This window comes from Danio rerio, chromosome 7 (genome assembly GCF_049306965.1).
Source record: "Danio rerio strain Tuebingen ecotype United States chromosome 7, GRCz12tu, whole genome shotgun sequence".
Taxonomy (NCBI): Eukaryota; Metazoa; Chordata; class Actinopteri; order Cypriniformes; family Danionidae; genus Danio; species Danio rerio.
The window spans coordinates 70,374,082-70,400,013 of NC_133182.1; the positions used below are offsets into that span (position 1 = coordinate 70,374,082).

The 25,932-nt window shown below is 37.1% G+C and overlaps 2 protein-coding genes across 6 annotated transcripts in view; both read right to left on the reverse strand.

The window, feature by feature from the left end:
• Positions 1–4,681: 4,681 nt before the first annotated feature.
• On the reverse strand, positions 4,682–11,869 carry sinhcafl (SIN3-HDAC complex associated factor, like). 2 transcript variants are annotated; one of them, NM_198825.4, is made up of 6 exons: positions 11,785–11,869; positions 10,357–10,495; positions 8,437–8,536; positions 8,268–8,346; positions 6,482–6,632; positions 4,682–6,379 (listed from the first exon to the last, which is right to left on the reverse strand). In NM_198825.4, exons 2-6 carry the CDS (start codon positions 10,482–10,484, stop codon positions 6,223–6,225), a joined length of 615 nt encoding a protein of 204 aa, NP_942120.3. In that variant the 5' UTR covers positions 10,485–10,495; positions 11,785–11,869; the 3' UTR covers positions 4,682–6,222. The 2 variants fall into 2 exon arrangements, with proteins under 2 accessions (NP_942120.3, NP_001340846.1); NM_001353917.1 differs by having other exon boundaries at positions 8,232–8,346.
• A 6,355-nt stretch (positions 11,870–18,224) lies between these two features.
• dennd5a (DENN/MADD domain containing 5A) overlaps positions 18,225–25,932 on the reverse strand; it is a 115,779-nt gene continuing 108,071 nt past the window's right edge. For all 4 annotated transcript variants that reach the window (XM_005166611.6, XM_009303572.5, XM_001340126.10 and 1 more), the window contains 4 exons: positions 25,332–25,414; positions 22,911–23,034; positions 21,321–21,489; positions 18,225–19,453 (listed from right to left, as the gene is read on the reverse strand). In XM_005166611.6, the coding sequence (XP_005166668.1) occupies positions 19,270–19,453; positions 21,321–21,489; positions 22,911–23,034; positions 25,332–25,414 (560 nt within the window). In that variant the 3' untranslated portion in view covers positions 18,225–19,269. The remainder of the gene's footprint in view (positions 19,454–21,320; positions 21,490–22,910; positions 23,035–25,331; positions 25,415–25,932) is intronic.

The window sequence follows — 25,932 nt, forward strand, 5'->3', positions numbered from 1 at the left end:
GAAATTGTTAGAAAATGTCAAGTTTAGGAACAAATTTATCTTTATTTTTCACTTTATTAGGTACACCTTACTAGCACTTGGTTGAACCCCCTTTTCTGAACTGCCTTAATCCTTTGTAGCATAGATTTAATAAGGTACTGGAAATATTCCTCAGAAATTCTGGTCCATATTGACATGATAACATCAAGCAATTGCTGAAGATTTGTCAGCTGCACATCTATGCTGCGAATCTCCCGTTACACCACATCTCAAAGGTTCTCTATTGGATTGAGATCTGGTGATTGTGGAGGCCATTTAATTGCAGTAAACTCATTGTCATGTTCAAGAAACCAGTCTGAGATGTTAAGTGAGCGGGAATAAATCTGCTTTGTACTTTTTTATTCACTTTTATTCAGGCTTATTTATTCATTTATTTCCCTTTAGCATAGTCCCTTTATTCACCAGAGGTCACCACAACGGAATGAACCGTCAACTATTCCAACATATGTTTTACGCAGCGGATGCCCTTCCAGCTGCAACCCAGCACTGGGAAACATCCATACAAACTCATTCACACACAAACACACACTACAGCCAATTTACTTTATTTAATTCACCTGTAGCACGTCTTTGGGCTGTGGGGGAAACGGAGCATCTGGGGGAAACCCATACGAACACGTGGAGAACATGCAAACTCCACACAGAAATGCCAACTGACCCAGCCAGGACTCAAACCAGCAATCTTCTTGCAAACCATTGAGCCACTGTGTCGCCCTATTTATTTATATATTAATTTACTTTATGGCAATTAATCATAAATTTCTTTTCAGGTTTCTTTTAAGAGCAGAAAGGCATTTGTTTAAAATAGAAATACTTTTGTATTACAAATGGCTTTAAAAGGATAGTTCACCTAAAAATTTAATTCTGTCATCATTTACCCTGCCTCCACTTTTTCCCTGTTTCTTTAAAGATAAATCTTGGAAACCAGTATTAATTTCCATGTTGTTTGTTTTCCGATGTCAATGCTTGAGTGTCCAACATTATTTTGTGTTCACTAGAAAATTAAATATAATTTTTTAAAAAAGCCCGCTTTAGGACTGCCAGAATTAGTAAGTAAAAATACAGATGGACTATTCCTTTCTTTTATAAAAGTAGTTTTATCAATTAACAAACATTATCTGGCTGTAACATTCACAAGACACAAACAACGTGGTGTAATAAATGCTGGTTTATCATCAAGATGTGACGTCACCATAAGGGAAATCTCGTGGTAAGACCTCTGAAAAAAAAAATCAAAACACCATGTGTCATGGGTTAGTATTTTTGGGAACTGAGACTTAAACTGCTCAGAAAAATAAAAGGGAACACTTAAACAACACAAAGTGACTTCAAATGTTCTTTTGAGCAGTATATGATCAGAAAATAAATGCATTAGCTTTCCATTGATGTTATGGTTTTGTTACAGGACAGTATTTGGCCGCGATATTGTTATTTGAAAATATTGAGGGTTCAAAAAAAATATATATATATATATATTGAGAAGATCTATTTAAAAGTGGTCCAAATTAAGTTCTTATCAATAAATATCACTAATAAAAAATAAAGTTTTTATGTAACTATGGTGGAAACCCTACTGAAAAAAAAAAAAACGCTTAAACCAGACTATGATGGTAGCCAGTCTGATGTTTGAGAGGTTTTCTAGGCTGGTTTACAGACATTTCCTTCGTCTTAGCTGGTCAGGCTGGGAGATGACCAGCTAAAACCAGTTTGACTAGACTAGCCAGGCTGGCAGACCAGCCAAAACCAGCTATGTCCAGCTTAAACAAGGCTGGTCAAGCTGGTTTTAGCTTGTCATTTCCCAGCCTGACCAAAATGAGGCTGGAAATGTCTGAAAACCAGCCTAGAAATGGCCAAAATCCCTCTAAAACCAGACTGGTCAACTAGCTGGTTTAAGCTTTTTTTCAGCAGGGAAATTTGCTAAAATGTCATCTTTGAACATATTTATATCTAATATTTGATAAAACACACACACACACACACACACACACACACACATAAACAATACGTTTGGTGGTCCAGGAATACAGTGATGTGTTGTTTCTTTTAGTATTTTTGTACAGTTGGAAACATGTCTCCAGTAAACAGGGAGCAAATATATACATTTGCGATCACGGGTAAGTTGTCAGTGAATCAAATGTATCTATTTATTTAAAATTATTCCAAATTTATTAGGACGTATTTTAGTTTTCAGTGTTTGAGTAATATTTAATATGTTCTGACATACAGTAACCTCTAATTATTTCAAACAACGCGTCCAACTGTACTTTAATTTTAGGTTATATGTAAATATAAACACCTATATTACATGAAAAGTGTCCCGTGACCACTTCCATCGCTGCTCTAGATCTCAGTGGCGTAGCGGACGGGCCCGCAGGGCACGCACCGCGGGGGGGCCCCGCGTAATTAGGGGGCCCCGCGTCGTCGCGATTTTCAATAAACTGTTGGGAACAACTGTGGTCGGAACCAAAGTTCACACGTCTGTGTTCTCTGAACACCTCTCAAGCGGTGGACTACTTCATTCTGATTGCTTGCCGCCAATGTTGCCAACTTAGCGACTTTGTCACTAGATTTAGCGACTTTTCAGACCCCCCTAGCGACAAATCTAGCGACTTTTTTGTGTGTTATTGGAGATTTTTTTAGACTGTCATTTGTCCATACTGTACCGTCCCTACTCTTCTCAACGATCTGCGTGTGATGCCGCCGGCCCCTCCCCCGCCTCACAGCACTGACAGGCGGCCCAGTCAGTCCTCGTACAGCAGCCTCTCCCACCTGCAGCCCGAGAGCAGCTCACACCTCTGCGTACCGACGACAAATGATTTAGCACAGGCAGTGTGAAGGTATTTCCCTTGTACAGTCAAACCGATCTACTTCTACTTTATTTTAACAATTTAATTGGACCGTTTATTCTTTTCTTGTTCACAATCACAGATACTTTAGTGACAGTTTCTGAACTTGTCTGAGTTTATTTCACATGAGAGATTACTGCACATTCACTAACGTTACACATCTATAATGATATACTGTATTCAAACAGCAATAAATTTAGTTAAATAAACATGCTTATATAAAGTGTAGTGCAATTATAAATACCCCTTTATTAACCATGGGCTGTTAAACAGAAACGGTAGAACGTGATGACGTCAGTGATATGCAAATTGACGTATGACGTATCCAACCCCCCCACCCACCCCCCCCCCCCCCCCCCCCATCAGGGGGCCCCCTCAACGATCCCTGCAGGGGGGCCTCCGCATTTTGCGCTACGCCACTGCTAGATCTGCTGGTGTGTTGAATGATTCTTTAAAGATTGCTTGGCGCGATTAATGGTATAAACCATTATAGGGGTGGTCAAATTTATAAATGTGTTATCTATTACTTTCATTAATATTATTATTATTATTATTTAAGATACAGATCAGGGAAAACTACTTATTACTATTAAAGGGCTGACCCCCCATTCATCTTGTTTTGATGTCCTCCAGAGGAATCAAGCGCTAATTAAGGGGTTCAACACCCCCAAACCCAAACTTAGACCCTTTACTATATGTTTTGATTAACCGTTGTTGAATATTCTTTGGTGTGCTTTATGAACGTTTTGCGCCATCTAGCGACCACAAAGTATAATACATAATGTTTTTGTATCTATTATTTAAATTATTAATAATTTTATTTAAGATACAGATCAGGGATAAATTCTCTTATGTTAAATGGCTATTCTTTCTGTGACGTGCTTTCTGAACATTTGGCGCCATCTAACGTCCACAAAGTAAAATTCATAATACTCAGGTAGGCTGTATGTTTACATGATGCTCAATGTCTTAAAAAAATTCTGACCCTACCATCCAAATGTTGCAGCAGAAATCGAGACTCACAAGACCAGGCAACGTTTTTCCAATCTTCTATTGTCCAATTTTGGTGAGCCTTATCTGACAGGAGTGCCACCCGATGTGGTCTTCTGCTGCTGTAGCCCATCCGCCTCAAGGCTGGATGCATTCAGAGATGTTCTTCTGCATACCTCGGTTGTAACGAGTGGTTATTCGAGTTACTGTTGCCTTTCTATCAGCTTGAACCAGCCTGGCCATTCTCCTCTGACCTCTGGCATCAACAAGGCATTTGCGCTTACAGAACTGGTCTGGCACCAACAACCATGTCACATTCAAAGTCACTTTAATCCCCTTTCTTCCCCATTCTGATGCTCGGTTTGAACTGCAGCAGATCGTCTTCACCATTACTACATGCATAAATGCATTGAGTTTCTGCCATCTGAATGGCTGATTAGAAATTTGCGCTAACGAGCAGTTGGACAGGTGTACCTAATAAAGTGGCCGGTTAGGGAATTTTTGTATTATCTATTATTTTAATTACGAGTGTTATTATATAAGATACAGATCAGTAAAAAAAACTCTCACTATTGAAGCGCTGACCCCCCATACATCTTGTTTTGACATCTTTCAGTGGGGCATCAAGCATTAGGGGGGTCAATCTCTCCAAACCCCTCTGTAATTTGCACCCTGCTAGCATGTGATGTGCTTTCTAAACGTTTCATGAGCTTTCTATGATGTTCTTTCTGTTGTCCACAAAGTATAATTCATATATTTACAGTCAAACATTAGACAAGACCAAAAAAATAAGACAAGACAAACAATTCTTTTAAAAAATTTTATGAAAATACCAACGTGAGGAAAATTGCGATACAAAATTTGATCAATGGTAATATTAAAAAAAAAAAGAAACGTATAAAAAAAGAAAGTGCACAAAAACTTCTTTACAGCATTAATAGTACAGACAGCTTTGAATAAATAGCATAAGTTAAAAATGACAAATTAACGCAATGAAATGACCAGCTAAATCTCTGGTAAGGCACGCCGACAGAGCATGTGCCGTTATTAATAGTTAAAAAAAACATTTTCCCTGAAATTTCATCGACATCTTGTATTTGCCCTCATGCATTTTAACAACAAGAGCGTTGAGTCGACAGTAAAGCGGACTCAAAGTATTGCTGGTGAATAAAAACAAACATTCATTCAAATAATACACTGAAAAACAAACAAAAATGTTAACCTTCTAATCCAATTAAAACTCCACAGTCCTGCCAAACACCATTTTTTTTGCTTCTTTAAACAAAAGGCTATTTTGTCATATAAAACATATCAATCCAAAGACAAAAGAACACATAAAAGGCTGCAGTCAATACATCAAGGCTGAAAGACTGTACAATTTCATCTTGGATTATACCTTTAGTGTACATATTAAAAACACAAAATTAAAAATGCGGTAAAAAACACAGTGTAAAGCCTGGTCGGAAATTCAGTATTGTCTGCTATTACGCAATATTATAACACTCATCCAACAACAAAAGAAAACACAAACACCACCAACAGTCAGAAAACTGATCATGCCAACAAATACATTATGCATGCTTTCATAAGCTATTGTGTATAATGATAACCGTTTAAATACTCTGAGATAATGTAGCTTTGCATCTTGGTTATTTTTAAAGATTTACAGACCCGTAACCGTTTCTTTTAAACATCGAGAAACATCTTTTATGCCAAACCAGAAAGAGGAGATTTCGTAAGCATATGTCCATATTACAGACCCAAAGCTGAGGTGAATTCACATTGTGAATATTGTGCCCAAGTCAAACAATTCATATTGGTAAATGTATGCGTGTGTGATGATGATAGACAACAGTTCAATCAGACTGCAAAACGGAGTAAAATATTGTATTTGCTTTAAAAGTACACCCATCTCATTAATGCCTTGGCTATAATGTTAGATACAGCACTTTTTTTTTTACACATCATTCATCTGTAACCCGTGAAACTAAATGCCAAATAGAAGTCTTTTGGTGCACTGGTATGGAAAATAAGATTATATTTACAGAAACACTGGTAACTCCAAAAACAAAATGGAAAAAAATATATATTTTACAGTAATGATAAAAAAGGATTACATTAAATTGTCCTAACTGAGACCTATAAATATGTCCTAATGCCCAAATTATTCTCCTTTTTTCCATTATATAAAAAAAAGATACAAAAATTGTACAAAAGTTCATAAAAAAATACAAAAAGCAAGGGTGGTGGGGGGGGACTGAACTCATACACAAGTCATCTAACATAGGGGAGATATCGGAGTCTACCACTGGAGACAAAAAAGCTATGAGGGCCTCAACGAGACGGATCACCAGGCCTCCTTCAGATCCTCTGGAAGCGTCTGAGAGACTGAGGAGGTTGGCAGAGCGGGGCGCTTTTTGTTACAGCAGGGCTTGAAGAGACGAGGATCGATGATCACCTCACCGAAACGGCCCTTGTAGACGATCCCACAGCACACCTTTTGCCTGGAAAGCAAGGACTGGGTTATTCATCAGCTCAACCGTTAGCATGTCTCCTGATATGAATTAGTAAACGGAGGAAGTGGGGGGGGGGGGGGGGGGGCATACCTCTTCCAGTAGGACAGGTCGAGGAATGAGAAGCCAGATGGCGTTGGACGTCTCTGTTTGGTCTCAATGTCTGAGCCGTCATCAGATTGATTACTGTGACTGGGAGACTGAGAGGGAGACATACTGGATGTGGTGCTGTGGGCATCGGAATCTGGAAACATACCACATGAAACATTTTAATATGATATATGAAGCTTGCTTTTTGTTTTTGTGCTCTTAAATTAGGCTTTTTAAGACTTCCATAAATACAAAATGTGTATTTACACTAATGCTGACAAACAATTCATATTTACAAACTGTATTTGTGGGTACTGTATATTTACAAATATGCATGACTTTATAATGACTATAAATACATTACAAATTTTAATTAGCAAATATCTCCTTTTTATGAGGGCATATTTATACATCTATAATGTCAGAATGGTCTGTCTATATATATATATATATATATATATATATATATATATATATATATATATATATATATATATATATATATATATATAAATAACTAATTTCATTTCATTTTAAATATTTATATTTTGATGCAGTCCTTCTTAGCTCAACTCAGAATATGGGCTCATACATTAAGATGTATCCTAATATGTTCTGTTGTGGACCTAAATCATCCATGTTATCAACAATTTAAACATTTTACTGATTAATAATCATATCTTATCAATATATAATATTTAAAATCCAAGAATTTCTGAATATAAATTTCAGTAAAAGGCAACAAGCTTGTAAGAACCAATAAAACAATGTACAGTAATTGTCCCTATTCAATGTTTTTTTTTTTTTTTCAGGAATTGTGATGATTTAAGAACTTACACTTTAATAAAATGAATAAAAATCAAAGACTTTTAGAGAACATTAAAAAAAAACATTATTATGCATTCAGAGCGCAAAATTTACTTTTTGATTTAAGATTAAGATTTTAAGGCTCAGTTTTGCAGACACTAAATATAAAATTGCATGTTTGACCAGACTTAAATGGAAAAAAAAAAAACTTGCAACGATACATCTTAAAATACAACATTGCCATTGATTGGTCTCAAGACGCACACAAATTGTGCGTTTATCTTAGTAACTTTAGTAATAGAGGCTTAAACACCATAAAATTTAACCCTAGTCTTGACTTGCACTAAAATATTGACAGAATATCACTGTATTATCTGCTTACAAGCATGGTCTGTGAAACTAGGCATAAAACTTTTACTTTTAATTTGATATAACTAAATATAAGACTCTTTACACACCCTGAATAGCCTGAAATACTCAGGTGAAATTAAAAAGAACAAAATGTGTAACCTTTTGATTTCAGAAATATTAATTTCTACAATCTCATTCGTACATTTTAGCACGATTTACTCATCCCCAAATAAAGGGTAGGTTTATTAGTGGGATTCGGGGACATCCCTGCTTTTAAAGAAATAAATAAAAACTATGTTTTAAAACTAATAAAATTGTATGAAATCAAACAAATTAGCAACTTTTTCTGACAATATATAAAAATAGCACCGTTTCATGATGAGATTGGGCTGAAAATTAATTATCCGCATTTGTACAATGTGAATCATGACTCAAATAACACACATAAAAACTGAACGTCTGAAGATAACTCTCAAAGAACAGAAAATATGAACGCATACAAATGAGATTACCATAAATTCCACGAAATGTAAACATAGTTTCAAGGTGCCAGGAGATTAAGTGCTCAAAAATCAAAAATAAAACTGGGACTCACTTTGTCTTTTGAATTTATGAAGCTTTTTCAGCTTACTTTTCTTCTTTCCATCAATGTTTTTCACTTTCTTGGGTTTGGTCAGCTTGAAGCCAGGTCCTGCTCTTGCATCTACCACCTTTGAGGAAGGGAAAAATACTTCGGTAAATATAACCAAATGTCTAGAATACAACAGATGACTCCAGGAGAATGAAGAACAGTCACTTACATGGTTCCAGTTCTTCTTTGATCCATGCGGTAACTTCTTCCAGCGTTTTACCAGGAGCACACAAGCATTGCAGATGTCTCCGACTCGATCCTCTGACAGACTGAGAGCAAAACAAATCAGAAGGTGATAATTAATATTAAACAAGCTAATTTTTTCAGTCATGCAATAAAAATATCACCATCCAAAAAACAAAAGCAGTTTTAAACCCTATTGATCAACACAGGGAATAAAAAGGTTAAAGCTATTAATCCTCCTGAATTATTTTACTATTTTAACTATTTTAAAAAAATCCTATTAAAAAAATAAAATTGCATTGGGAATAAATGCCTTCTAATACTTAGCCTTTTTTGCTAAAGAGATTTTATACAATCTACCAGACAGAAGTGTTTTGTTACAGCAGGGCTTGAAGAGACGAGGATCGATGATCACTTCACCGAAACGGTCCTTGTAGACGATCGCTACATTTACTGACCGTGAAAATTTACTTTTGCTTTTAACAGAGAGGGAGTTAAACCAGGTTACAACGTTAAAAGGACAGATTCAATAAGTGATTTATATAGAGCGGGGTGAATTTGCCTGAAATAAAAATTGAACATCTTAACTCGATTCCGATTAATGAACGATTATTTAATTTTTTTGCCCTCATAGTTCACTGACAAGTTTTATATGCCATCTAAAGGCATCTCTGGCGCAGCTTCCAACCTGTGAAGTGCAAAGCAAGGCTCAAGAATGAGTCCATCATCCTACTTGACCTGAGATCAGATGTGGCTGCAGAAGTAGAAATCAGCAACAGCCTTTAACAGAGCAGGGTCACATGACATGTAGGCAAATTTATAGACATTTTTTTTTTTAATCGATTATAGGTTTCGAATGTCGATTTCGATTAATCGCCCAGTCCAAGATTTATTATATGACAATCAAAATGTCCATCTCAATACCAAAACTCATCATTATTATCATTGTAGCAGTGGTTTGTTCTGTAGACAATCGAAAGGAAATATTGCTTAAGAGGGCTAATAATATTAACCTTAAAATGTTTTTTATTATTATGTAAAACTACTTTTATTCTAGCCGAATTAAAATAAAAATATTATAGGAAATACTGTGAAAATCCTTGCATTGTTAAATATCATTTGGGAAATATTTGAAAAAAAAAAAGGAAAAATATTCACAGGACGGTGAATAATTTTGACTTATACTGTATATTAAATGCGTTTCCATTCATTTAAATATAGTTAATTGATTGCATTCTCGATTTTTTTTTCATAAACAGTGTATACAATTTATACATGCATTAACAAATAGGCAGATCATCTTTAACAATGAATAAAAAGAACTTCAAAAAACAAACAAAAAAAGAGAAAAAAAAAACAGCTAAACACAGGGGGTTTATAAAAAAATACATATTGAACAGACACAATTTTACTCATTAAACTGGGAAAGAACAGCAGACAGTTGACGTTTTAAGAGCCTTTTGAGACAATTGAATCAGTAAAAGGTATTGTTTAAATACCTTCAAAAAAAAATAAACATAGGTCTGGAGTTAGAGAATTTTTACTAATGAATTGGAAATTTAGCAAGCAGCAAAATTAAGTTCACCACATGCAACTGTTTACTTTTAGGTTGTTCATATTCAGTACAGCCCAATACTACATCTTTATATCCAATACAAAGTACATTCACTATAAATTTTACTTCGAATAAAATTCAAGTCATTTTTCCTAATTTTTTTTTGTGAATGGACATTACCAAAACAGATGAACAACAGTTTCAAAACAGTCATCACAAAAGGAACCGTTGGAGGAGATTTTTCATTCTCGGTTTCTTTCATTAGACCTGCTTCCAGATGACGAAAGGCATTCCACCGGCATTCCTTGAGGAATGTTTGGGATACGTGCAGCGTCAGGGGAAGACACTTACCCGAAGCAGAGTCTGAAGTTCTCCTCATATCTGCTGCTGTCAGTGAACCGAGAACTTGACGACTTGGTTTTGCAGATACAGCAGCCGTCGTTACTGCGGTAAATCTTGGATTTGTGAAATCCGAACATCTTTAGGGGCTCTGCAAGTGAATGAAGAGCGGCGTTAACAACAAAGGTTTCCTGCTCGGTTTGCGCGGGGGAGCTAGAGGGGGGCGGTCACGGGAATTCATCTTTAGCTCTTGATAATTGATAATGCATTAATGTCTACTATAAGCTACGCACAAAATAATTAAATAAATAAATGCAGAATCGCAGACGCGCGTCTGGGAGAAAAGAGTGTTTGCTTTGACTGTCGCGTCTGCCCCGGTGACCTACATTTGATGTTTGACGAAAGCATTTCGCTGTAGCCACCTTTCATTAAAATTAATGCATAATCTTAAATAATAGACAAACATAATAATAAACATGTGCGTATTTTAATTGGCTAATTTTAAATATAACACGAATATTAAATTATTTTGTAGCGCAAACTTTAAAATTAATACTCTAAGAATAATTTCAGGTGCAAATGTAAAAGAGAAACTCTTTTGTCCTTTTAGGATCTGATTTTGTAAGGATTTCCGTTTTGTTGCATTCGCTCCCAAGTATGGGAAGTCGCTCTTTGGGAATGTTGACATGGGTGATGCTGCCGACCCAACAGACGCGGTTGTAAAAGCGAAAGTGGAATTAAATAGGCGCCTATTCAGCGTTTTAGTCGCCGAGAAACCAAAAGCAAGCACAAAGCACCAACAATGTGGCTGATAATGTTTCAAATGTATCCTCACACACGGTGTGTATGCATAACACAGCGCGTCATATACATCAATGCAAACGCTCACATCAAACATTACGCGAGCCAATCTCCGACTCATCCACAAAACACTTCACACTTTTCAAAATAATAAATGAGAAAAAGGCTTCTAACATGGCATATAGTTGATTCTGAGTGCATTTCCATTCGCTTGCGTGTGTTATATTTACATTTACCGAATCCACAAGATACGCGGTGATCTGTCGCAAATTAACATTCACACGCGTGCTTAAATTAAATTCTAACGAAGCTGTTTCTACACTACACACAAATTATATTTGAGTTAAAATGCTGTTTGGGTAGTCGCGACTCGTTTCTGTGAACTTTCGCATAGAGAGAGAGGGAGAGAGCGCCAAAACGAACGTCCCATTAACAATAACAGCTAGCCCGTTAGCACGCGACCATGCCACGCTCCACATCCACGCGCGCCAAGCCCCATTGTTGATGCAAAAAACCCAGCAGCAAGCCCGCTAACATCGCACACAAAACACGCTACACACCCCGAAGCTGACAGTGCGCACAATTAGGACAAAATGCAGCATTCGTGCTGTTAGTTCGCAACAATAACAAAGGACTTACCGTCAGAAACTTTGAATCCCGTCCGTTTTAGTCGTCTTTACTGCGCATGCCTTACTACGGCCACACACACATACACAGATGAATGGTGGAGGCGGGGCTTCGGTACAAACATTGAGTAAAGGGGTTTGCCGGAGGAAGACCATATAAGGAGCGTAGACGCCAAGTTTAAATATTAATTCAACCAATCACTGCGCTTCACACTCTTGCCATTTAAGAATGTTGCATCCGGGGAAGTACAGACCGGGCAGGCGCGTCGCGCACGTATTGTTCTTGTTGTGACTTGAATGTGTGTGAATGGACTCGTATTACCATAATACTGGCGCTCGAATGGACGAAATATGGGACTTTTGTGTTATATTCGCGTATATTGTATGATATTGGATTACCCAAACGGCTAAGAAGAGATATAATGTTCGTGGTAATGTTGGTAAACGCAGTTTGCAGTGTAAATCCTGTACATAGCTTTTTTAATAAGTGCTATATGGATGTTATCAGTCAATGCCCTCGAATATTTATCTAATAACATGGCTATTCTATTACTAATAAATATATTAAAACTATTAAAAATCCTTCATCTTCAAAGATTTAGAAAATAGTTTTATATTGAAATGTAAGTTTGTAACCATAATTGTGAACTTATGTATACATACATACATACATATATATATATATATATATATATATATATATATATATATATATATATATATATATATATATATATATATATATGCAAATATTCAATTTTAAACATTAAAATAAATGTAGCTGATCGTAACGTGACAAAATATTGTTAAAACGTTACAATTTTAACAATTAACAATGAGAAATACATTTATTCTTTGCAAGTTAATAAATGTGAATTGTAATGTGATCATTGTTAGCTCACATTAGCTCAATTCCAGCAATTAACGTAATTAAAATAACTTGACTTAACTTAAAAATTTTTTTTTTTAATGTATTTATGCAATAATTCATTATTAGAATTAGTTCACGTTAAAAATAATGTACCCAAGTAGAGTTATCAAACTTGCTATTGTCAAACTACTAATTTTTAAATGCAGGTCATGATTTTGCCAACTACGATGCCATCCTGAAACAACATCTATGTTGATCCTGGAACATCATTTTTGTTCGGAAATGTAGTCCATACCTTTTCCTTACCCCTAAACCCAACCATAACTGCAAATTATTACCCAAATCAGAGGAGAATAATCAACACAGTCTCACAGCAAGTCGTAACTTTTTAATTTAGTGGCTAATTTGTATAAATTCGTACTATCTAATTCATACAATTTAGTACGATTTGCTCATCCCCCAATGGCGGTTGGTTTTAGGGTGGGGTTAGGTGCCACGCCTCCTTTTTAAAATCGTACAATTTCGTACGATTGAACTCGTACGAATTCGTACGAATCAGCCACTAAACTGGCAAAACGTAAAATACTTACGTTTTCTCATGAGATCAGGCTGGAATAATAGATAACATCATTTAGAAGTGCGTAAACCTAACCGTAAGCCTAATCTTAAAGAGCCCATATTATGGGTTTTTGAAAATTCCCCTCCATGTAGTGTGTAACACAGCTCTAAGTGAAGTGAAGTATCCAGCTAAGGCTTAAATCTGTAAGAATACAGTGTTTAAAACGGTTGATTCATCTATAAAAGAGTCGACTCATAGTGCTTCAAACGAGTCGCCTTGATCACGATTCATTAGGTGTTTCGCCATGACGTACGAACGAAACCAAGTAATTCACGTGCACGCGCAAACCCGGGAGATTTCAAACCTGAGGCCCCGCCCTCTGACGCAGAAACCCAGACACACACACACCCACAAACACACACACACACACACACAAACATGCCGGTTGATTGAAGTCACACTGCAGATGGATATATTGAGTCTCTACCCAAAGATGAAACCTCAGCATTATAACCAAGCAGTTGGAAACTTCTGGAAGCTACATGCTACAAAGAATACTTCATCTGAGTTTGTTAAAGGAAGGATCAGTAAAGAGTAACTGATGGACGTCAGGATGGGTTTCTTCCATTTCTCAAGTGTAAGTACGTGCGGTTAAAGTTGTTGCCTCGTTGACTCTAGCTTGCAAATGTATTTAGTTGTGATTTGTTACTTGTAACCGCGTGTACTGTATCAGGTTAACTGGATATATTATCTTATCGCGTGCAAAGCCACGTTAAAAACGTGACGCGTGCTGTTTGTTTATGGAGCTCCGTGCTAGAGTTCTGCTCCCGCGATTTATTCGGAAGTTTATTCCCGCGCCGCAGAAATCTGGCGCGGGGACAGCCGCGGGAATAAATTTCGGAAAAATCGCGGGAGCGGTCGGTAACGGGTTTAATTTGGGACGGGAGCGGGCTGTCTAGCAATATCACGGATATTGCTATGTGAATTAGAAAGAGAGAGTCTGCTTGGTATGAGAGAGCGTATGAGAGAGAGCGAGAGAGAGAGAGAGAGAGAGCGAACGAACGAACGAGCTTTGTGCTGTGTGTATGTGTTTATACAGACAGCTTGGCTGTCTGGACTGTATACTGGGTGATTTTTGGTTGTGTTCTCCGCTCTAGCGGGACCGGGCGCGGCGGGCAGAAAACGGAGCGGGTTCTCAGGCTAAAACCTGGCGGGTGCGGGCGGAAGCGGGAGCGTTGTCATCCGGAGGATTGTGTGTGTGTTTTTGTGTGTGTGTGGTATGGCGAGTACACGACTGTCTCCTTCGTTCGGTTATCCGTGGCACTATCCACTCGCCATAGTGTGGCAGCTAAAATCCACGCCTACACTATCGAGCGTGTATGAACTGTGATTACTTTTTAAATTGCTGATTAGCTATTGGCCATTTCACTCTCTGACTGAAGGCAGTCGACCAATCGCGACAGACTGTCATCGGTCCAATCAGCGCAGATTAGCTCCGCGCTAAGGAGGGGTTTGGGAACAAATGAATCAATGGACGATTCATACAGGAGTCGCTGGGATAATTAGGTAAAAATAAATGCAGATTATAAGACCATGAAAGTGTTTTTTGACCTTGCATGCATATTAGACTGTTGTTGGAGACTCTTACAACCAAGATATGACCCTATTTCATGTATAATATGGGCTCTTTAACATAAACATATCACTTACATCTGATTGGCTGATTGGAATGTGGTTCCAGGATCAACATAGATGATAATCCAGGAACATGTCCTACTTGGTGAAGTCAGGTTGGCGCTTTTAATTGTCACTCTCGCTCAAAATCACGTCAAGACTGAAGCCTCATATTGAATTGTCACCTTTAATACATTTTATACACTGTACACAGCTGTTCAATATTTAACACTACATTACACGGCTTTGTCTATAAACGTATCAAGAGATAAAACACAAGGAGGGGAAAATATAATAACAACTCCCAGAATGCTCATGCCAACAGGAACCAGAACAGTCATGAAATTGGCACATGAATATCAGCCTTTAATGTGCTTCTCCCATTAGATCCTACAAACGACGCTGCGCTCTCAAACAGGCGAATGATATATTTCATCAATGTTCGATAACGTTTTGGGGAACTGTAAATATTGCATAGCGGAAACAGAGGGGCTGCTGGGATCTTCAACTGCGGGGAGGGGGAAAAGGCAGCAACGTAATTTAGTCCAGATCTAATATCACAGTAGGGGATATTTTGAAAGAATAAGGTGAACATTGAACGCTATCCTTTTTTAGTTTGTCTTCAAATATCTATCATGTAAAAAAATAATGAGAAAGTTTACTCTTTTGCTGTTTGGAATGCAAAAGGAGATGTTTATACACAATTCCAAGCTGCTCGATTACCATTTAACGAAGTGAAAAGGACAATGAAGGAAGCTTTTTGTCACCGTTCACTTTCATTGTAGACAGAGGGATTGGAATGAGATTGGGGTGAGTAAATGATGACAGACTTATACACTCGCAGTCAAATCTTTATAACGTGTATGTTTTTCAATCGATTAAAGTTTCTTGTGCTCACAATTTTTGTATTTATTTGATCAGAAATACAGTGAAACTAATAATTGTAAAAACATTTCATATTAAATAATGGTTAATTAATACAGCAAGTGTTTATTGCTGTCACTTTGAATTAATTTAATTGCTGAACTATTTTTTTATTGTATTGTGTAATACTATTTAATATAATAATAAGTAATAATATTGTGTAAGCTAGTTTTGCTTTCAATATTTATAACAAAAATAATATAATAAAAAAATTTAAAATATCATTTGCATTTTATCTCACAATTTCTTCCAAAGATTTTTTTTTTACTTGCAAATTGTGAGTTTATGCCCAAAACTTGCACTTTTGTCTGAAAATTGAGAATGTGTCTCAATTTTAAAAGTTCAATTTTGACTTATGAACTCTGAGAGGAAAAATTATAAAAGCAAAATGTAGAACTGCAAGATATAGACTCACAATTACAATAAATAGTGAGAATTAGGTGAAAGACTATAAATTAGTAATTGCAAGAAATCATTTAGAAAACTCAGTGGTGAAGAAATGACACATATGTGCAAGTTAAACTTGCAATTGAGTGAAAAAATTCTGAATTGTACATTTATATTATGAAAACAATATCTAAACTATATATTACAATATTAATTTATAATATATAAAAAATATATATGTAACCCACCGGTCCTACTGTACCCAACCAGGTGTGAACTGTGATCGAACCGGTAATTCATTGCATGGGAGTCGGTTGCTTTAACCATCAGGGCTAAAGTCCATGGCCTCTAGCGTCTGTCGCTAGAGCACCTTTTTTAGGTCAGAGGAGTCAGGTTTACCTGGATAGCACTTCGCTAGCTGGCCTCCGTAACACTCACCCCCTAAACCTCACTCCTATCCCGGACGAGCCCCCACTTGTAAATCACCAGTCCTACTGCACTCAACCCGGTCTGAGCTGTGATCAAACCATTGATTCTTTGTATAGGAGTCGGTTGCTTAACAAGGAGGTTAAAGACCATGGCCTCTAGCGTCTGTTGCTAGAGCAGCTTTTGAGGTCAGAGGTGTGAGGTTTACCTGCATACAGTAGTACTTTGCTAGCTAGCCTCCGTTACACTCACCCCCCTAAACCTCACTCCCATCCTGGACAAGCCCCCAAGTTTAACACACTGGTCCTACTGCACTCAACCCGTTGTGAGCTGGGATCGAACCGGCAATTATTTGCATGGGAATCGGTTGCTTTAACAAGGAGGCTAAAGACCCTGGCTCTAGCGCCTGTCACTAGAGCACCTTTACAGGTCAGAGGAGTCATACCTCACAGCTCAGGTCAGCATAGCACTTTGCAAGCTGTTCTCCGTTAAACTCACCCCCCTAAACCTCACTCCCATGCCGGATGAGCCCCCACATGCATGGTCTGAACTGGGATCGAACCGGGGATACTTTTTAATGGGAGTCGGTTGCTCTAACAAGAAGGATAAAGACCATAGCCTCTAGCGTCTTTCACTAGAGCACCTTTAGAGGTCAGAGGAGTGAGGTTTACCTGCACATAGCTTCCCTAGCTGGCCTCTGTTACATATATAAAATATATAAGCTTATGTTCCATAATCGAAACAGGCTTCCATATATAATACATGTTTCTTGAGCACAGCGTTAGCATACTAGAATAATTTCTAAATGAACGTTAGAAATTTAGGTAAAAAAAATTAATAAAAAAGTAGAAAACAGTTACTTGAAACTGTAATCACATTATTATATGTGTGAACTACAAATATAATACAGGGTGGGCCATTTATATGGATACACCTTAATAAAATGGGAATGGTTGGTGATATTAACGTCCTGTTTGTGGCACACTAGTATATAGCCCCTTTCCACATACAGACCTTTCCGGAAAATTACCGGCAATTTTCCAGAAAGGTTGTATGTGTGAACAGGTCCTTTTTGAAAATACCGGTAAATTCATTCTGGCTATTTTCCGGAAAGAGAAGTTGTAAGATTACCGGCAATTTGCCGGAATGCTGCGCTGTGTGAATGCAGAAGGAAGATTGCCGTAATAAGCGCGTGCACATCTAGAACGTGCTGACGTGAGACGTCTGCTTTAACCAATCACAACAGTCAGTCGCATTTACGTCCACGCGGTTTGTGAGAATAAAAGCCTTTGAATATTTTTCCAGACACATTTATCTACTAGAAGTTAGTCAGATCACGTATATATGTTCTTCTTAATGCCAACTGTGTAAATAATCATCGATGAGATGCTGATGATAAGCCGTTGTTTGTTTACCTTCAAGCTTTGCGTGTGCCTGTGAAACAGCCTGTGAGCGCCAGCACACGCACATATTATGAACATCTCGACATGCGAAAGTGATCCTGCGAAAGTTGTTTACAATATTGATCATCCACAGAGTTTGTAATTTAGTCAAATGTTTACAAATACAAGCGCAGCCGTTTAAAGCTCATTTGTGGTGAATGATGTCAGAATTTACCGGTATTTTGGGATGGATGTGTGAATGCTCTTTTCCGGAAAATCTCCGTAATGTCCTCGCCTGTGTAAACAGCGCTTTTTTGTATATACCGGTAAAGTCGTACCGGAAATTTTCCAGATATTTACCGGTATCACTGTGTGAAAGGGGCTTATGTGAGGGGGCTTGTTATGTTAAAACCAACCAAGCACACTATTATTTTTTCTTCTGAAATTCCCAATAAGTTTATTAAGGTGTATCCATATAAATGGCCCACCCTGTACATTAAATCATATAATATAATGTAATTTCGCAATATTACTGCTTTTAATGCATTTTTGCTCAAATATTTGTGCCATTGTGAGCGCAAGAGACTTCATAAAAGTAAAAAGAGCATAAATGTTGATTATCCCAGTCTTTTGACTGATAGTGTAATGTTTGAATGCGTCATGTCTCTTTCAACTGATTTGCATTTGAATGGAAATGACCCCAGCCCTTGGCATTGTTACAAAAAAAAAAGCAATTCAACAACTTCAACTTACCTTTCCACTCTCTTTAAGTAAAAATATGAATTCCCCACGTGTTGTACTTATAAAGCATACCTCTACATCATTTGCTGTCAAACTCTGCATTGTGACAGTGTGGATTAGATTAGAGCACAGAGCAAGCAACTCGACACATATCAAAATAACACTGTTCTTCTCTGAAAATATAATAACAGCCTCTCTTATGCCTTTTCCTCTGAAATATAGCCATTGTCAGCAGTCCACAACAACGAAAAATATTGAGCTTTCGGTAAAACGGTAGAGCACACCTGGGGGCTTTTCACCCTTTCCGTGAAAAGGACGAATCAAAATAGAAGACGCTTTTGAATGTCAGTATTAACGCTGTGGATAAAAATGATGACACGTTTGAAAAGGCTCATTGCACTTAATATATGGCAAGCATGACGGTAGCTTTAACGTAAGCCGGGTTTAGTCCTTTTGTTCAGTGTAAAAAAAACAAAACAAAAACAACGTTAGTCCATGGTCCCGCTGATCGGTTAGTTTTATCTTGAGACGTTTTTATATCCCAATCCCTTTGACGAGAGAAGCTTCCAGAGTGATATTGAACTCCTGCAGAGTCTGTAGTACTCGAATCAGAGAGTTCACCAATGAATGGTCCTTTAAGAGCGCCACGTCCTCGTACATCTGTGCTGTGATTGGACACTCGGCAAGAAGCGCGATCCAATGGTGGAGCAGGTGATCTCTGTAAACACAAACATATAGCAGTGTCAACATATGTAGATGCAGTGGTGGAAAGAGTTTGGAAAAGAAAAAGTACCATTACTTGCACATAATGCAAGTAGAGTAATAGTATATGTTGTAAATATTACTCAAAGTATGAGTAACGAGTAACCTTAGTCTTATTTATAAAGTCTTATTTGTTTTATTTTGGCTAGAATAAAAGCAGTTTTTAATTTTTTAAACATCATTTTAAGGTCAAAATTATTAGCCCCTTTAAGCATTTTTTTTTCCGATAGTCTACAGAATAAACCATCGTTATACAATAACTCGCCTAATTACCCTAATCTGTCTAGTTAACCTAATTAACCTAGTTAAACCTTTAAATGTCACTTTAAGTCTTATAGAAGTGTCTTAAAAAATGTCTAGTAAAATATTATTTACTGTCATCATGGCAAAGATTAAATAAATCAGTTATTAGAGATGGCTTATTAAAACTATTGTTTAGAAATGTGTTAAAAAATCTTCTCCTCTCCGTTAAAACAGAAATTGGGGTACAGAATAAACAGGTTATATATACATATATATATATATATATATATATATATATATATATATATATATATATATATATATATATATATATCCTCACCAATGTCAAGTGCAAATCTACACCCTTGGATGAACTAAAGTAAACATTCTACGCACACCGATGTGATCGTACGCTTCAGGGAACGGCCAGTGCTGGATTACATCATTGTAATCGTTCATGTCAAAGAGTTAAAATTGTGTTATTATTATTTTTTCTTTCATTATTCAGTATTTATCTGCATACCACTAAAGGAAACCTTCATACCACCAGTGGTACGAGTAACAGTTTAAGAACAGCTGTTCTTGAGCATATTTAAGTTCAAGCTCACTTGGCCAATGTGCTGTACAAAATAAAATATAAAAGGTATAAAAGGAAAAAAAATGTAATTTAACAAATAAAAGCAAAGATACTAACACATTATTTCCATTTAAAAGCACCAGAGAAAAGATGTGTTTTTAGCTTTGATTTTATTCACTCATTCATTCATTTTCTTTTCAGCTTAGTCCCTTTATTATCACCTCGGGGCTAGATTTATGCAAGCTTTGTAATCTAACTAATAAACAAATCAAACATAGGCTGACCAAAAATTGGTTATGAACCAAACTGAACATCTTGAAATGTGCGGTTCTCCTCAGGGACAGGGGCTCTCATTGTTTGTACAAGATCATACAAGGGCTTTTTTATTTTTCCTTTATTGTGTAATATAAATGTTTGTGATTTTGAAACAATCTGCAAGTTAGAAAGCCTATAATAAACAAATCAAAATACAAAAGCACTTGCCTAAAAGTCACTGTTTGTAGTTTGTATTTCTGTAATGTAATTTAGCTAATAAGCATTGTCAAAATGTCAAATGGCTATAACTTAAATGTTTCTGAAAACCTGGTCAATCTGGCAACGGCTCGAAACAAGAAAAACAAGAAAAATAGCACAAATTCTTCTCACTGTTTAAATTCTGTTAACATTATAAACTTTAAGCATTTCAATGCATATTGTACTGTGTATGACTGTATATGTGACAAATAAAAATTGAATTTTTGAAGTACTCGTAAATTATTGAGTCCTAAAAAGTAAAAAATTATGAACATGCAACCATGATTAGGTATTTCATAATTTAAAAACATTTAATCAGTCAATGTCCCAGTACTGGGTTGCGGCTAGAAGGGCATCCGCTGCATAAAACGTATGTCGGAATAGTTAGTGGTTCATCCACTGTGGTGAGCCTTGATAAATAAAGGACTAAGCCAAAAGAAAATGAACGAATTAATAATCAGTCAACAGATCAATGTAAACAATGACCAACCTGGCCCCAAGACACACAAGCATCTGAAACTTCCCATCTTTGCCGATGTTTCTGGGTGTGCTGTTGATGGCGCGCATGAAATGGCAGAAATGACGGACCCTCATCTGCCAGTTCTCATCCTGGGTCATCTGACTCCGCTCCGCACTCTCAAAGTAAACCTGCGCCTTTTCTGTTGACAACATTTTAAGGCATCATTTTAAGGCATTCATGCTTTTAGTGCAATTTTTGTTATACATGGTTTCAACTCTTTCATGAACAGCAGATTCAAGGACTTTTTAAAACAACATTTTACTTTATACCCCAGCATATGAAGTGCAATGAAAGTCTTTACTGAACATGTCACTTACACTTAACATTTACATTACAGTATCATTGTAGTGATAAACAGTCATGTTCAAAGAACTTTAATACAATTTAATACTGGTAATATTTAAATGCGGTCTCAAATATTGATCAAATGTACATTAGGTGTCATAGTTCTAGTGCAAGGTTTAATTTTAGGATTTTTAAATTAAGAATTTCAAATTTTTTTGTTCAGTTTCTGAAAGCAGAGCAGCACAATGGTTGAAATAACACCATAAACTTTAAATTCAAGCACTTTTAGGAAGCTTTGTGTGTTTTAAGTACATTACAGACCTTCAATTCATATGTCTAAAATTCAAGCACTTTTTAAGAAGTGTGGGAACCCTGGTTGTAAAAACTCTTAGTCATTCATCTTTTTAGTAAGATTTAAGTTGTAACATCTTTTAGTTTCAGGTTCAATCTGCAGTTAAACTAAAACATTAAAACTATTAACTATTAACCATTAAAACTAAAACTATTGAACTAAAATATCTGAGAAACTTTCTCAGTGTACTGAGATTTACTCTGATTTCACAAAACTCTGGGAGTACAACATGTATATTTTAGTCAGTCTACAATCTACAATCAATTCCTTTGTTTTCATGCTTGGTTTGTGCTTTGGCATCCTATGTCAACCCTGGGACCTTATATAGACAGGTGTGTGCCTTTTTAAATCATGTCCAATCAACTGAATTTACCACAGGTGATCTCCGATTAAGCTGCTGAAACATCCCAAGAATGATCAGTGGAAACAGAATGTACCTGAGCTCAATTTAGAGCTTCACGGCAAAGGCTGTGAACACTTCTGTACATGTGATTTTTCAGGTTTTGTATTTGTAATAAACTTGCAACAATTTCAGAAACTCTTTTTTCACATTGTCATTATGGGGTATCGTGTGTAGAATTTTGAGGAAATAAATGAATTTGATCCATTATGGAATAGGGCTGTAACATAAACAATTTGGAACAAGTGAAGCGATATGAATGGATGACGGCTGGAGGGGCGTGGTTAAGTTTGTTAGCCACACCCAATACCTCAGACAGACCTAACCTGAGAATTTAACTATAAACAAACGGGAAGTACATTTTCAGAATTCAATTAAAGATTAGAAGTGCAATTTGTTTGCTTAATGACATGCACAGATTAATTGATCACCACAAAACTAGCAATGTGAGCTAACATGGGGACTTTAACAAACACTACTGCTAATAAGAAACCGTTTTATGTAATACCACAGTATTCGTTACCTAGAAAGTCCCAAATGAAGACGTTCTTGAACAGTCGCGGTGACTTGAAGCCATGCTGAAACACCTGCTCCAGAGCCCAAACCAAACCATACTCCCCACACAGAAGCAACGTGAGGCTTCCTCTCTGCAGAACCACGAGAAAGAGAAGAGCTGAATTAAGATCGTGTGTAGGGTCGAATCGAGATTGCAATATTTTTTTAATTAATCGTGCAGCCCTAAACTATAGCATACATTGTATAATCAAAAACTAATATGTATGCTGTTATGAACAGAAATGTGATTACAGATAACCCAGGATTGAGTTTATCCAGGGTTTAGCATGACCCATGGTTAACAATAGCCACGTTTCCACTATAGAGCCTGAAGCGAGCGAGACAAGGCTCGTGTTTTTACTGTCAATTCCGGAGCCAAAGGGGGGCTTCCTTGGGGCCAGCGGCTGGCCTTTTCCAGCCCGCCGAATACCTTGGGCCAAAGAGGGCCAACTGGGGCTTCGGGGCGGAGTGAAAGGAGAGGCGGACTTTGCCCGAGTCTTTTAAAGATGACATGCCGTCATTACACTAGTTTTCTGATCGCACACGACTACATGAGCCAAACAAATAAATAAATAAGGGAAAGAAAACATATAACTGGTCAGTTTAGAATGGGCTATTCCATAAAACACCTTATAGGCTTTTTGCTTATGATCGCCCTAATGATTCCCTTTTAAATGTAAGTCTGTTGCATAAAATAATAAAGTTTAAATTTATAAGTGACTTTGCAGCGTTTTGTCAAGTTTAAAAGGGGTGTTTGTGCGTGATACGTGCGTGTTTAGATGTCTGTATGTGTGTGAGACACGGGCAAAAGAGCAATTGCTTCACAGCTCTGCTAATGCAGTGAGCGGCTTCTTCCTTTCTTTTTGTTATTTATTTTGGAGATTTGACAAAATATGAATACAACAGAAAGACATGAAACTTTACAAATGACTTGTCCACTTTTGTAGGCTCAAAACAACAGTGTCCTATCTCGATTAAATAGCTTAAGCCAGGGGTGACCAACCCTGTTCCTGGAGATCTACCGTCCTGCAGGATTCAGTTGCAACCCATATCAAACACACCTGCCTGATATTATCAAGTGCTGTTTAGGCCCTAACTAATTGGTTCAGGTGTGTTTGATCAGGGTTGGAGCTAAACTCTCCAGGAAGGTAGATCTCCAGGAACATGAGCACCCCTGGCCTAAGCTATATTGAAATAATTTAAAGAATTAGAAATATCGGATATAATAAAATCGCATTAAATAAATAAACTAATATAAAACAAGCAAAGCTAATACAATGTATGTATATACAATACACAAGTTAAACCAATTTTAAGCCATATATTACTTTCATTTTGCAAAGACACCAATGAAAAAAAGAATTTAGATATTTTCTAAAAACTAATAAACATCGGAGAAGGTTTAAAATATTATTTATAAAGAATTTAGATACGATGATATTTATCAAATCGTGCAAACAGAGCAAATTTCTGGGTGAGTAAAAGCAGAAACGACCTTCTTTTCTGTCACCCAGTCCTGCGCAGCGTCGCTTTACAAACGCATCGGGGAAAACTGCAAATACAAAATGTCTCAAACAAGGACATTTATGTTTTTATATGACGTGGTAAAATTTAAAAATGAAATTGTAAATGTAGAGCTTTATTAGTGAAAAGCTGCAGAGCGCAACGAAATATGGGCTATATTTAATTACTTGCTCTTATGTGCTGAAACACTGAACCCTTTCCTTTGCTTAAGATCACAGAATAATTTGCAACAGCTTTAAATAAAGGGGAATCACCTAATGTTAAGTGTCATATAGCCTAGGGAAAAAATATGTTTCAGGTCTCTCCGGAGCATTTGGGCTGAATGTTTGACGACGTCTATCGAAACGAGGATGTTATAAAATACATTCCAATGAGTTATCACCGGAACATATTATGGATGGGTGCGCTCACTGCACTGGGTCCCTCTGTTAGTGGCGAGCGATGCACGATGCCAACAGTCGGTCGGTGAGTAAACAAATATAATGAATGGAAACACACAGGCCTGTGCGTATAGACATATAATGTAATTCTGTACAGTAACGTGTCATTTGTTTCTTTCGGTTGTTTTTATGTGAATTGTTTCGTTATAATTTGATGGTGTGCTTTAACTGCCAGATTCCCGCTGAAGTGGGTGGGTTGTGTGACGTTTGATTCAGAGGACGTTCTGGGGGCGGGGTTTGCGTGACGCACTGAGATCTACTAGCCCGATAGTGGAAACGCGACATGATTTCCACCTCACTACTCAACCTCCCAGGCAATTGGCCTGGCCAGGCCCAATAAAAGCCCTGGCTCGCACTGGCCCGATAGTGGAAATGCAGCTAATTTCAAACCCCAAGTGTGTTTTCAGAGAGAAATAACACTTTACCTCTTTCTCCGGCTTATGGAAGTGTTTGACGATCCCGTTAATCGCCTCTCCCACACTTTCCTGGATCTGGCCCGTGTTTAACTCTACAACGAAAAACATCGCTTAAATATCCTCCAGCAATCTGTTGATCTCAAAGTAGGCCTGTCACAATAATCAACATATGGACTAATCGCACAACACATGGACATGACCTTCATCATTTCTGGTGATGCAATATACAGTATATTTCCCATACATAAAAACCAATTCTGGCAACATTTTAGCTCATTACGCAACATCTTAATCTCTATTATAGGTGTCAGTGTCAGTATGGTTAAATACACTATAGTATTTACTATTAATTACTGTAGTATATTTTCATGTGGGTGTCTAATGACAGAAAATAGATCTGGGGTCTGCTCTTCGTACGTGGATTACTCAGTTAGCTGGATTTGGTTATTGACGATTTGACACAATCCAGGATCGTTTCGTTCTTTAAGACTGATCCGAGAGTTGTTGTCATAGCAACAGTTCTGGTAGCTCAAACCTGGTCGGGAGCAGGTTCATTTTATATAAACAGGATTAGATCAGGTCAGTTCAAGCAAAGATAATACTGAAAGTA

Excerpts from the sequence above, each read along its gene's own strand:
- sinhcafl (NM_001353917.1), bottom strand. The coding sequence starts at position 10,484 with ATGTTCGGATTTCACAAATCCAAGATTTACCGCAGTAACGACGGCTGC. Across the intron at positions 8,347-8,436 it reads CAAAGAAGAACTGGAACCAT|GTGGTAGATGCAAGAGCAGG; the intron begins GTAAGTGACTGT and ends CCTTCCTCAAAG. Across the intron at positions 6,633-8,231 it reads TCATAAATTCAAAAGACAAA|ATTCCGATGCCCACAGCACC; the intron begins GTGAGTCCCAGT and ends GTATGTTTCCAG.